Raw genomic sequence first — 13,642 nt, 5'->3', positions numbered from 1 at the left:
GCCTTCCTGTTACATCCATAGATTAGCGCATCTCAACTCTCATCAGAGAAGTTACTATCGCTGAAGATGGTGACTAACACAGAGACCCACCACTGACCAACTGGAGAGAATGAGACTGGGCACTGGAGTGCTCAGCCCTAAATGGGACATTATATCCCACACCCCTCCTCCCAGGGCTCAGGGACCATTGCAGAAGAGGACGACCACAGGAAAACTGCAGGACCCAGCAGCACAACCGCACAGGGAACTCGGAGCAGCTGCAACACCACATACAAACATGACGCGCACAGATCAAGTCTGGTCATGGGAGAGATCGGCATGATACCCCACCCCTAGCTGAAAAGCAACTGGCAATGAACAGCTGCTGGTAAGAGGGGAGTTGGTTTTCTTCAAGGATGTGGTCCTTAGAAAGCAGACACAGGGTGGTACCCATCTCCAGCATATACTTGGCTAGTTCCTTTTATCTAAACAACAAATGAACACCATGAAGGCAAGATAAGAAAGAGGAACCCTGCAGGCTGGAGAGCTGGCTTGTGGTTAAGAGCACTTGCTGCTCTTCCCAGAACTGTTGTCAGGAGGCTCACAAAGGCTGCAGTTCTGGGGGACCTAATACCTTCTTCTCACCTTCATGGGGTACCCACACACATATGTGACATATACTTACACATGCATACATACAAAAGAAAAGAAAAAATATGTTTAAAAGAGAGAAAATGGAACTCAACCAAAGAGGGAATAATGAAGACCCTTAACTCTAGGGTAGCCTGAGACTTAATGTATGCTTTCAGCTTCTCAGACATAGAGCAATTCATTCAAAGCCAAAGTATATGATATATAAAATAACACAAAGATAATGATGATCAGAAGACCAAAGCTTCTAATAAACGGTTTATAAATTTAAAAAAAAAAGGATATAGTCCTTGATAGGGTGACCGACCACATAGCAGTGGAAGGACAAATATATAGGCGGCACAAAATGAACTTGATGGGTTTAAAAAAGAAAGCTAGGCAGTAGAGGCGCACGCCTTTAATCCCAGCACTCAGGAGGCAGAGGCAGGCAGATCTCTGTAAGCTGGAGGTCAGTGTGGCCTACAGAATGAGTTCCAGGACATGCTCCAAAGCTACAGAGAAACCCTGTCTTGAAACCCCCCCCCAAAAAAAAAGAAGGAAGGAAGGAAAGAAAAAGAGAAAATGAGAAAGGAAGGAAGGAAAAGAGAGAGAAAGGAAGGCAGACAGACACCAATTTAGATGACTTTCACCACCCAGATCCACAATCTGGGTAGTAAGGTTGACTATGATCAGAATATATTATAGGAAACTCTCAATTTCTAAAACAAACAGCCAGACAAGGTAGTACATTTAATTCCTGCACTTAGGAGGTAGAGGCAGAGGCTGTTGAATCTCTATGAGTTGAAGGTAAACCTGGTCTACAAGGTTGAGTTCCAGGCCAGGCAAGGTCTCCAAAGGCCAAAACAAAAAGATGTCTGTTGTTTGTTTTTCGAGACAGGGTTTCTCTGTAGCTGTGGATCCTGTCCTGGAACTAGCTCTTGTAGACCAGGCTGGCCTCAAACTCACAGAGATCCGCCTGTCCGCCTGCCTCTACCTCCTGAGTCATGGATTAAAGGCGTGTGCCACCACCGCCCAGCTAAAAACAACCAAGCATGGTGGTGCATGCCTGTGATCTTTTAGAAGGTAGACTCAAGAAGATAAATAAAAGTCCAAGCCGGGCGGTGTTGGCGCACGCTTTTAGTCCTAGCACTCGGAAGGCAGAGGCAGGAGGAGCTCTGTGAGTTCACGGCCAGCCTGGTATACAAGAGCTAGTTCTAGGACAGTTAGGAGCTGTTACACAGAGAAAACTTGTCTCAAAAAAAAAAAAAAAAAAACAAAACAAATCAAAAAAATGTCCACCTGAGCTTCAGCCAATCTAGGACACATATAGGACCCTGTTTCTGAAAAACAAAACGATGGTTAGAGGGAGGGCGGGTCTGTGCCATCTTTTCCTCAACAGCTGTCCTTGTCCCTGGAGCTGTAACTACTTCCCTCTATCCTCAAGAACAGCCCAGAGTTTGGGAGCAATCAGCTTCTTGCCTACAGGTTTAGTTTTAGCAGTGGTCTGCCACCTGCTGTTCATTCTTCATGCCTTCTTGTCTTCTCACTCAAACTCATGCTTAACAAAAAAAGCTTCGATCTTCTCCAGGACCTTTGCCAACACGGGCGTTTCCATCCTCTTGGGGGAAGGGTACGAAGGAAAGAGGAGAGAGGAAGGGGGAAGAGGGAGGGAGGGAGGGAGGGAGGGAAGATGCTTCCCGTAAACTGTTTGCATGAATTAGTACATTTAAAGTAGAATCCTGTCCCAAGGACCATGACCGCACACGCCTTGGAGAAACCGTTTCCAGTCTCAGATCTAACATTTGGTAAATAGTTTACAGTTCTCACTTCTCAAAACTGTAAAACGGAGATGCTCTATGCCCAAGGCGATGCGCACAGGACCCCCAGAACAGTGACCAGCGTACCAGGACCAACGAGGTAACCCCGCGTTTGCAGACGGCAAGGACCACCCCACTCTCGTCCACGCGCAGGCGCGCCCGCCGGCGCCTCTTCAAGCAAGCGCTATCGACCGGAAACCCCCTCCGGAGCCTGCGGCGAAGAGGCGGGGCCTACGCAGCGGGCCTGCGCCGTACGCCTGCGTGCGTCGCAAGGGTGGGCGGGGCCGCGCAAGCGCGTAGCCCGTCCCGGCTCTGGAGCATAAACAAGAGTGGGGACGGGATGAGGCGGCGGTTGGTCCCCACTCGGCGAGTGGCGGCGAGCGAGGGCGCAAGCCTGACCGGGCGCAGATCCTGAGTGGAACACACTCCCGCGGGCCGCCCGAGTTGCGCCGCGCGCGCTCCCGCGAAGGGGGTCCGAGCCCGTCGCGCGCGCGCAGCCATGAACCTGGCGAGCCAGAGCGGAGAGGCCGGTGCCGGCCAGCTGCTGTTCGCCAACTTCAATCAGGATAACACGTAAGGCCGGGCTTGGGCACGGGGCCGGTTCAGAGGTCGGGGCTTGGATCGAGTTGAGGGGTGTCTAAGTGGGGGGGGGGCTGAGCCCGCGCGACCGCCGGAGCGCTGCTGCCTCCTGGGCCGGGGGAGGTGATGGAACACGAGGCGTTCCCATCCACCTGTCCTCAGACCTGGCCTTTTGCAGATTTGGGAAGGAACTGTGCACGCTGGTTTGTGCCAGTCACCCGGAATGGGTTTCTCGGCCGCCCTGGGCATTCATTGCTCAGCTCCCTATTTCTCTGCATCTTCTATCGCTTTCATGGTTTCTCTTTTTCTTTTTTCTTGTTTCTTTCTTCTCTGCCATTCTTTCTGACAGATAACTTTGTCTCCTCCAGACAACCAAACCGCAGAAACTCAGACCTTCGAACTAGAGAGACTTTGTCCTTAAGAGGGCCTGAGTGCTCCAAGGGGGTGGAAGGTGGGGGTAAGGTGGGCTATTCCTGGGATAAAAGAGAACCTTCACGCGACCCCCTGTTTTGCCAGGCTGATCTGCCTTAGGACCCGATGTGGTTCATCAAGACTGGCTCGTTGGCATACCTGGGAGGTGGTTAATAGATGAGGCTTCTGAGGAAGGAAGGATGAGTTATGGGACTGGAAGGGAGAAGAGCCATCTTGGGAAGTGAGTAAGAGGAAGTGATGTCAGAGGAGAAGGAATGGGTCACTTGGCATCACACTAAGTAGTTGGCTGCTGCTGACAGAATAGCATTAGTAAGATAGAGACTGAGGTTTTTTGTTTTTCCTCAATTAAAAGTTAAATTGGAGAATGGCAGGCACCTGTATCGAGGAGCAACAGGTGCTCAATTGGACTTTCTCGATATTCTCAAGATAAGGGAGCTGTCCCGAGATTTGGAAGGATGTGGGTCACCTGGTTCCGCCACAGACAGTGAAGTGCTGAAGGGTCTGGCGCCTTTCTGTGTCTTAGGAGTGGTTAATGGTGGAATGAGGCAGGAGTAGGCTCTTGTCTCCTGAGTGTTCTCTCCTAGTGTTCTTTCTGCTCTACCACACTGGGTCTTTTCTACCTCTGAAGACCCTGAGTGTAGAAGTATAGTGGATCTGTAGAAGTTAAAGCCACTAGGGTGCTAGAGATGACTCAATGGATAAAACACTTGTCACACAACCGCGAGGACTAGAGTTGAGATCCCAGCACCCACAGAAAAACTAGGCAGCTATCTGTACTTCCAGCACTCTCGTTGAGAGAGGAGATAGATCCCTGACTAGTTAAATTAGCAGTCAGTAAACTCTGGGGTTCAGGGAGGGACCCTACTTCTTAAATAAAGTGGGGAATAAAGGAAGACACCCCACAAGTGTATACATACATACACTGACACTCAAGTGTAAGCTCACAAACGCACATATTCAGATTGCTAACTACTGTGTTTTGTATGCAACACAGCCCAAAGCCAGCACTGAAGCCAGCACCACGAAAGCTCTCAGGACCTGTTGCAGTTTTCTAGTAAATAAGCAGTGCTGTCGGGTTGGAGGAAAACTGTTCCAGCCAGCAGCACCCGGGGGACCATCAGGACTAAGTTTTTCCGGTGGATTTTGGGAAGTCAGAGAGGGGGCTGTGTCTATTCTAAGCCTCCTTTCCCAGAGGCCTAGAGTAAAGGGACAGCCCCCACCCCACCCCAATGTTAGGCATGGTTTAGAGACATTCATTCACCCTCCGAGCTTCCTCCAGGCACCAGGTACCATTCTGGAAGGCACTACTCTCTGCTACGTATTTGCCTGTAAATTGAAGGTGGTTCCAAAGGTCCTTTAGCCTTGACTGCCTGCCCCTCTGCCTGCTTTTTGGAGCAGACAGTTGAGAACTGCAGATTGATTGCTGCAAGAGGGTAGATGGACAGCGATTCACAGAACCTGTGTGATGTGTTCAAGGGCAACCTAGTTCCCAGTTCTGGGGCTTCTTAGGGAGCATTGTTAGCACCCTAAGAAAATTGATCAAGGAAAGACGTCTGCTTTGGGTGCTCTGAAAGGCCTTGGGGCTTCTGGTGCAGGTCTGGGGTGGGAATGGGCTGGGTTCTCTAGGAACTTGGCCTGGTCCTTGTCCTAAGGAAGGCATAGCACCTGACAGGTTACTGTGGCCATGGGGCATTCTGCTTCCTGTTTATAGTGGTGACTTGTCTCACTCATCCACATAATCAAGTGTGACCTTTTCCTGGGGAAGGTAATGACAGGGGAAGGCCCCTGTGGACTGATGTCTGGGAAGCTGAGGGGCATACCTGCTACACATTCTCATAGTGAAAGGAAAGCCTTCAAATTCAGTATCATGTCAAAGTGGCAGCTCCTTCCCCGTATTGTCATAAAACGGCAAAAAGATGTTGCAACAGGCTTGACTCATGGGAGGGGAGGATGAGAAAGGAGTACATGTATATGCTTGAGGAGGTCAAAGGCATGTCAAATCCCTTTATGCTGGAGTTAAAGCATGTGAGTTGCCTGTTGTGTGTGGTGAGAATCGAACGCAGGTCCTTTGCAAGAAAAAAAAGAACACCACTGAACAATCTCTCCAGCCAAGGAGCCAATGTTGGTGGCTGGGTCTCTTGTAGCTCAAGGCCAGCGTGGTTCGGCTTTCATGTGCTGTTTGGCCATGGTTGGCCTTGAACTTTAGAGCTTTAGAACCTCCCCATGCCAGAGTTCCAAGGTGGGCACCACCACACCCTTTACATCTTTATTTATTTTTGCATATTATTTCGAGATAGTTTCTCTGTAGCTTTGGAGCCTCTTCTGGAACTAGTTCTTGTAGACCAGCTTGGCCTTGAACTCACAAAGATCCACCTGCCTCTGCCTCCTGGGATTAAAGGCGTGCGCCGCCACACCACCGCGCAGCATCTTTATTTTTTGAGATAGTTTTCTTTTTTTGTTTTGTTTTGTTTTGGTTTTTGAGATAGGGCTTCTCTGTATAATAGCCCTAAGCTGTCCTGGAACTAGCTCTTGTAGACCCGGCTGGCCTTGAACTCACAAAGATCCGCCTGTCTCTGCCTACTGGGATTAAAGTGTGTACCACCACTACCCGACTTTTTTTTTTTTCCAAGACGGTTTCACTGTTTAACTCTGGCTATCCTGGAACTCGCTTTGTAGACCAGACTTTCCTTGAACTCACAGTGATCCGCCTTCCTCTCCCTTCCCAGTGCTTGGTTTAAAGGCGGGCGCCACCCAGCTGTTTTTTTGAGACAGTCTCTTTATGCAGCCTCAGTTGGCCTTGAACTGTTGGTCCTCCTGCCACTCCTCCCGAGTATAATGTCCATTTCTTGCAGTTTATATTCCTCTCTGTCAATAAGGATAACACTGTTTACAACCAGGGCTTGAACTTGAACTCAGGTCCTTGTCTTTGCCAGGCAAGTGCTCTAACACTGAGCTACATCCCTAGACTTGTGTTAACTTTTAAAAAGGCACATTTATTTCTAACACTAAATCTCACCTCTCATGTTGTTATGCCTCTTCCATGTTTATAATATCACTTTTTTGTTTTGGTTTTTTTTTTTTCGAGACAGGGTTTCTCTGTAGCTTTGGAGCTTCTCCTGGAACTAGCTCTTGTAGACCAGGCTGGGCTCAGACTCAGATATCCGCCTGCCTCTGTCTCCTGGGTACTGGGATTAAAGGTGTGCACCACCACCACCCGGCTTTTGATGTCGCATTTTCTGTTAAGAGAACCTACCAAAGATTGTTTGTAATGAGACATGTTAGACACTTAGTAGCCAAGGCCCACAGTTGGCCCGGCAGGTACACTGCTGCACCTGAGCCTATTCCAGTGTCATTTATGTTCTTACCCTGGTAGCGTTTTTACGTTCTGTTTTTTCCTGATGAAAGGCCACCGTTAGTTTAGAAGGCTTTAGGCACTAAAATTCTAGCCCAGTTATTTAATAGTCTAATCATTTTTGTTTATCTAGAACATCAAAAAATTTTGCTTGCCAGGTGGTGGTGGTGCTGGTCTTTAATCCCACCAAAGTGAGTTCCAGTACAGCTAGGACTACACTGAAAAACCTGTCTTGATAAACCAAACACACACACACACACACACACACACACAAAACTTCCCATGGTTAGCACCACTGAGAATCAACTTCTCTGGACCCTACATATCCACTTCGAGACAGGGTTTCTCTGTGTAGCTTTGGAGCCTGTCCTAGCACTACTTTGTAGACCAGGCTGGCCTCAAACTCAGAGATCCACCTGCCTCTGCATCCCAAGTGCTAGGATTAAAGGCATGCACCACCACTGCCCTGCTAAAAATTTATTTATTATGCATACAGTGTTCTGGCTGCATGTCAGAAGAGGGCACCAAATCTCATTACAAGCCACTGTGTGGGTGCTGGAAACTCAGGGCTTCTAGTCGGGCAGTCTGTGCTCTTAACCTCTGAGCCATTTCTCAAGCCGGAGCCACCACTTCCAATGCTTATAAGCAAGGACCTCGCTAAGTGTATGTGATTTCCAAGTGAACAGGAAGTGCAAAGGGGTGGTGATGATAGGGTAATCTGGCAGGAAGACTGACAGCTGTCTGTAAGGGTAGGCTTTTGTTTTGTTATGCTGGAGATTGAACCCAGAGCCTCACACATGCTAACAGCTCCAGGAAATACTTTTGAATTATTATGGTCAGGGAGCTGGAGAGATGGCTAAACACCAGTTAAAAACACCTAGTGCTCTTGCAGAGGACCCAGATTTGGTTCCTAGCACCCACATGCTAACTCTTGACCTCCTGTTACTCCAGTTCCAAGAGCTCCAACACTCTCTTCTGGCTCCCAGAGTTCCTGTACACATGTAGTTTACATACATACAGTCAGGCATCTATCATTCACATAGAAATATATATATACATATATATATATATATACACATACATACATACACATATGTATATGTATATATTTCACATAGTCAGGCCATCTGATGTGGGAGACACAAAACCCTGAACCCAGAAGAATTTGCTAAAGCAGACATGTTCATGTCTATCCTGGCACATAAGAAAACTGAGGCAGGGGAATTAAAAGTCCCAGGCCAGCCTCATCTTAGATTCTATTTCAAACAAATGAGACAAGAATGTGTCCTTTTGTCTTAAGAACACAGAAACATTTTCTTTGGGGGTCTGGAAAGGTGGCTCAGTAGTTAGGAGCCCTTGTTATTCTTCCAGAGGACCATTAGCAACCTGTTACATCACTGCAGCTGCCCCACACGTGTGGCAGGCATTCACATAGATGTACTCCTATAAATAAACATCTTTAAAACATACAGGAAAATAAACAATTTAAGAATGATTTATGTTTTTTCTTTTTGTCGTTGGTATTTTGGGTGTTTTCATTTTTTACTGTGAGGCAAGGACTCATTGTGAAGCCCAGGCTAGCTCTGAACTGCTGATACTCCTGCTTCTTCCTCCCAGGTGCCAGGGTGGTTTGTATTTTAAATTCAGAAATAGTTGAGGTAAGAGAGATTAAAATTTTCTTGACATAATGAAACTTTGTTTGTCCGGAAGATATTTTCTTGAACACCAATTTTCCAGACGTTCTTAACTGCTGAGATTTTATTTTTAGCCTTTCTGGAGAACCGTTTTTGTTTCTCTTTTATTTATTTATTTTTTTTAATTTAAGACATGGCTGGCCTGGCACCTGGATCAGGCTGGACTCTTGAGTGCTGGGATTAAAAGTGTGTACCAACTTGGCCACCTTTTACTGCTCACAGTGTGTACAGATACCTAGACCTGATTACTTGGTTCAAAGAACTTAGTGCAGTGAAGTATTAGGAAGACAAACACCTAGTGGAGAAAGTTTGTGGTCCTGTAAGATAAGCTCATACTGCTGAGATTTCAGCACTGCTCATAGAGCCTTTATCATCCTCCCTCTCCCCCCAATTTGGTGGTTTGACTCAGGGCCTCATGCAGCCTAGGCTACCTTTGAAATTGGTCTGTAGCCAAGGAGGACCTGAACTTTTCTGATCTTTCAACCTCTGCCTCCCAGATGCTGGAATTACAGGCAAATGTTACCTAGCATCCCCAGCTTCTAGGAGTGTGTCCACTTCTCTGGGGGGGCTGGGAACATCAAGTGTTCAGTAGATGAGCTGCTTGTTAAAGTAGTCCCAAGTGTTGTCCTGGGGTACAAATACAAATTGGGTGAAAGTCCTCTGCTCTGCCCAGGCACTTAGACCAGGAACAGCCCCAGTGTCTAAACTGTGTCTCCTCAATCCCCCCTCTCCCCCATCCTCCTTTGCATCCCTGAAGGCTGGCTGTGCTGCTTGCTCTTGCTGCCTTGATCAGTTGCTTTCTGGAGATGGAGTTTTCTGATCAGAAACCCCTTCATTTGGTGTCACCAAGACACTGCTCCAGGCCTTTTAGCCAAGGCTGGGAGTTGGTGAACATGGCCTGTCAAATATAAGCCATCCAAAAGAATCCATCACTTCTCTGTCTAAGGCAACAAAGATAGTCTTCCCTACCGGGGTCTAAGTAGTTCCCTTAGTGCAGTGCGAGTCATTCCTACCCCACCTCTCAGGCACAGTCCCAAAATGAGGATGGATACCAAGCCCGGGTTTAAGGGTGGAGAACGCTGCACAACCTACTGAACTTGAAGGCCCGCAAGTGCCAAAACTGATTATTGTCCGGTTAAGTCTCAAACTTAGAGCTCTATGAGTTTTGTTCATTTATTTTTTTACTACTTTTCATCTTTCCCCAGGCTTTATTGAGGGGTAACAGACAAACCTAAATATACTTAAGGTCTACCTTAATGGGGTACCCTCCTACACATGTACATAGGATGTGTGACCATTGGGCTGGGGAGATAGATAGTCCAGAGGGTAAAGCATGTGCTGTGAAAATGAGGGAGTTCGACTCTGAGGAGCACACATCAAACCAGCTGTGTGTTGCTCATCTGTGAGCCCAGTCTTCCTAAGGTTGGGTAGGGAGCAACCGAGGATCCTGGACCATCGGAGGCCAGCTAGCCTGGTGTGTGCAGCTGTGATGAGAGCCCTGTCTCTAACAAGGTGGGAGGGGAGGGCCAGCACCTCAGGTCGTTCCCTGACTTCACTGTGTACCAAGGCTTATACTTGCTCACGTTTACCACACACATGCGCACACAAACACGAGCTGTCACCTGACATGCTTGGGTTCTGTGTGTAATAACCGTATTGCGTCAGGTCCCAGCACCTTGTTAACCGTCATGGCCATGCCTTATGCTTGACAGACCTCTGGCCTGTAGCATCCTCTACCATGTATCTGATCCAGACCTGTGAGATAACTCGGAACACGCTGGTGATTTCTGGTAGAAACCCGGTTTACTGGGAGGAAAGGTGGATACTGGTTTATGCATGATTGCTGTCTCCGTGCCTTAGCTCTTACTTCTGATTTGGCTTTTTTGCAGGTCCCTTGCGGTTGGTAGTAAGTCCGGGTATAAGTTTTTCTCCCTTTCATCTGTGGATAAGCTGGAACAGATCTATGAATGCAGTAAGTGCTTGCTTTATTTTCCCTTTGTTAAACAAAGTAGACTTGTTGAACTGGAATTGGAATGCAGTCTTCTACTCCCAGCACTGGGCGGTTCAAATCCATATAGCCTTGGGCCAGTCCTCTTCCACCCTACCCCCTTCAGGACTGACCTCTGGGTGTCCTCCTAGGTCTCTGCATATTTGCATATAATAAATACCTGTTCATTTAGGGTTTCCCAGCTTTCAGGATCTGGTATCTTACTATATGATCTAACGTTCTTCACCATCTCCCTCCTTACTACCCTTCACCTGAGGTCACTATCATACTGGGGTTCTGGGAAACGGAGCTGTTCGCCCCGGTAGGTTTTCTTTTGTTGTCATTTGAAATCTAAGTGGCCGGTGAATGGGGACGGCAGGAAGGCCCCAAGCTGACTTCTGACAAACAGAAGTCCTGCCTGGCTGCTGTGTGTGGTCAGGATTGGAAGTTGATGACTGCAGAGCTCATCATTGGGGCTGGAGACGGCTCAGTGCTCCACAGCACTTGCTAGAACCCACTTGGGAATCTGACATGCGCAGACACTAGGCACATACATGGTACAGACATGCAAGTACAGGTAAAACACTCATACACATAAAAGTAAGTACGTTTTTGAAAATAAGAATAATTTGTGTTTGTGTGGGTGTGGAGGTCAGAGGTGACAAGTGGTCTTTTTCAAATACTCTCTGCACTGTTTTGTTTTGTTTTTTCAAGGCAGCTGTGCTGTCCTGGAACTTGCTGTGTAGACCAGGCTGGCCTCGAACTCATAGATCCACCTCCCTCTGCCTCCCGATTGCTGGGATTAAAGTTTTGTACCACTACTGCCTGGCCACACTGGTTTAGTTTTGTTTTGTTTTTAAGTTTCGTTGTTTTTTTCATCCTTTGCGTGTTTGTTTGTTTGTTTGTTTGTTTGTTTGTTTTTGAGGCAGGCTCTGTCACTGAGTTTGGAGCCTGCCAGCAGGACTGGCTGATCAGTGAGTTCCTCTGCCCCACCTGCATACTGCAGTTACAGACATGAGCTAACACCAGGTTTTTACATTAGTAAACTGTCTGGGAATCTGAACTCAAATCCTCTTCCTTGCTGCTTTACCACTGGCTATGTCCCCAGCCTCTATACTAAAGACAGGTTTTTATTATATTTCATTTATTTAGTGTGTATGACCTTAAATGCACACATGCATTACCACACAAGTCTGGAGGTCAGGACAACTTATAGGAGTCTATTTCTCTTTCCACTATTTGGGTCCCAGGTCAAACTCAGGCCTGCCAGGAGGCACTTTCACCCACTTACCAGCCCAAAAAGTATATTTGAAAAGGTGGAGGAAGGCCCCACTGAAAAAATGGCTCAGTAATTTTAAAAAATGACTGTTCTTGCAAAGGGCCTGGTTTTGGTTCCCAGCGCCCATACCAGGAGGCTTGCATTTGCCTGTAACTCAGCTCCAAGGTCTCTAACAGTTCTTTTGTTTTCTGAGGGCAGGGACACACAATACACACTTAAAAAATTTTTTACTGCCTTAAAAAAATTGTGGCCATGTGTGGTGGCTCATGCCTTTAAGCCCAGCACTCAGGAGGCTGAGGCAGTCAGATACCTGCGTTTAAGGTCAGCCAAGGCTACATGACGTCGTGAAGCCCTGTCTCAAAAAAGAAAAAACAAACGAAAATGTTGTGTAGAGGTCAGAGCACAGCCTGCAGGCATTGGTTCTCCATGCATGTAGGTCCCAGGGATTGGGACCAAGACTTGGCAGCAGACGCCTTTACCTGTTGAGTTTCTTGCAGGACAGTCACCCCCCCCCCCCCACACACACACTTGTTAAGAGGAAACACTTTAAATTGACATGCAACCTGAATTCCTAAGATGCAGCCCCTCTGTCAGAGACCACACAGCATCACTGCTCAGTCTTTCTTTTTCACACATCTCCAGTTTTACGTGTATCCACTTACATGTTTAATTCTATGATGTTTGAGCCCTGAGGAGAGTCCTGTATCCACCACCATCCATGGTAAGATGGCACAGTGGGTGAAAGTGCCTGCTGGCAGACCTGAGTTTGACCTGGGACCCAAATAGTGGAAAGAGAAATAGACTCCTATAAGTTGTCCCGACTTCAGACTTGTGTGGTAATGCATGTGTGCATTTAAGGTCATACACACTAAATATACCAACCAGAGCAGTGGTTATCAACCTTCCTAATACAGAAGCCCTTTAGTATAGCTCCTCATCCTGTGGTGATCCCAACTGTTTTCATTGCTACTTCATAGTTGTAAGTTTGCTACTATTGTGAGTCATAATGTAAATATCAGAGTGTCCCTATGGTCTATGGTGACTCCTGTGAAATGGTCTCGACCCACGGGTTACAAACCACTGCCCTGGAAAGCTCCTGAGGGTGAAGTCAGGCCCAGTGGCCCATCTGCAATCCCAAGGTTTGGGAGGGTGCAGAGTGAGACCTGTCTAGAAAATGGCAAAGTAACGATTAACTAATAAAAAAATAAAACCCCTTCATGTTGATAACCCTCTCTTCTTGCTTCCTCCTGCCACTGTCTGACCCTGGCAGCCACTGATCTTCCTCCAGTTCTTGCTTGAGTCTTCCTGAGTGCTGGACATGTCAGGTTTGAAAGTTGTATCAGGTCGTTTCTGTGGTCACTACAGTGAGCTTCCTGAAACCCAACTGACTAGGAAGAACAAATTTATTTAGGTCCCTTTAGGAGATCAGGGGCGTGACTGCTAGCTGCAGACACCACAGGCGAGGGGTGGGAGCAGTGGCCATAGCTGAAGATGGGAGGGCTGGGTCCCTGGGACTGAAGTTACAGCTGGTTCTGAGCTGCGCAGTGCGTACTGGGAATCTAACCCAGGTCCTCGGCAGAGTACTAAGTACTTCTGCGTAGGTTCTGGGGAGTAAAACTGAGGTCCTCACACTGGAGATGAATGCTTTACCCACTGAGCCATCCCCAAAGCCTGGTGATTGGCTTTTCGGTCAGCACAATACCCTAAGAAGTTAATCCAAGTGTGACAATATGCTTTTGTTGTTGTTGATTGAGCAGTAGTTCACAACTTAACTGTGAGCTCATGGAAAGACACAGATAGTCTAGATCTGGACCATGACAATTAAAGCAACTGTGCACATCCGTGGGTGGCTTTCTGTGTGGATATGGATTTATTTCTTGGAGGTGAGTGCCC

General features: G+C 47.5%; 1 protein-coding gene across 1 annotated transcript in view; it reads left to right on the top strand.

Annotated features, from left to right (window-relative positions):
* Positions 1-2,736: 2,736 nt before the first annotated feature.
* Positions 2,737-13,642, top strand: part of Wipi2 (WD repeat domain, phosphoinositide interacting 2) — a 34,786-nt gene continuing 23,880 nt past the window's right edge. Inside the window, exons 1-2 of the mRNA XM_048436849.3 lie at positions 2,737-2,999; positions 10,373-10,455. Of these exons, the coding sequence (XP_048292806.1) occupies positions 2,926-2,999; positions 10,373-10,455 (157 nt within the window). The 5' untranslated portion in view covers positions 2,737-2,925. The remainder of the gene's footprint in view (positions 3,000-10,372; positions 10,456-13,642) is intronic.

This window comes from Myodes glareolus, chromosome 2, assembly GCF_982192425.1.
Source record: "Myodes glareolus chromosome 2, mMyoGla1.1, whole genome shotgun sequence".
Lineage (NCBI taxonomy): Eukaryota > Metazoa > Chordata > Mammalia > Rodentia > Cricetidae > Myodes > Myodes glareolus.
The sequence above is the reverse complement of the archived record's forward strand: the minus strand, read 5'-3'. Positions and strand labels throughout refer to the sequence as shown.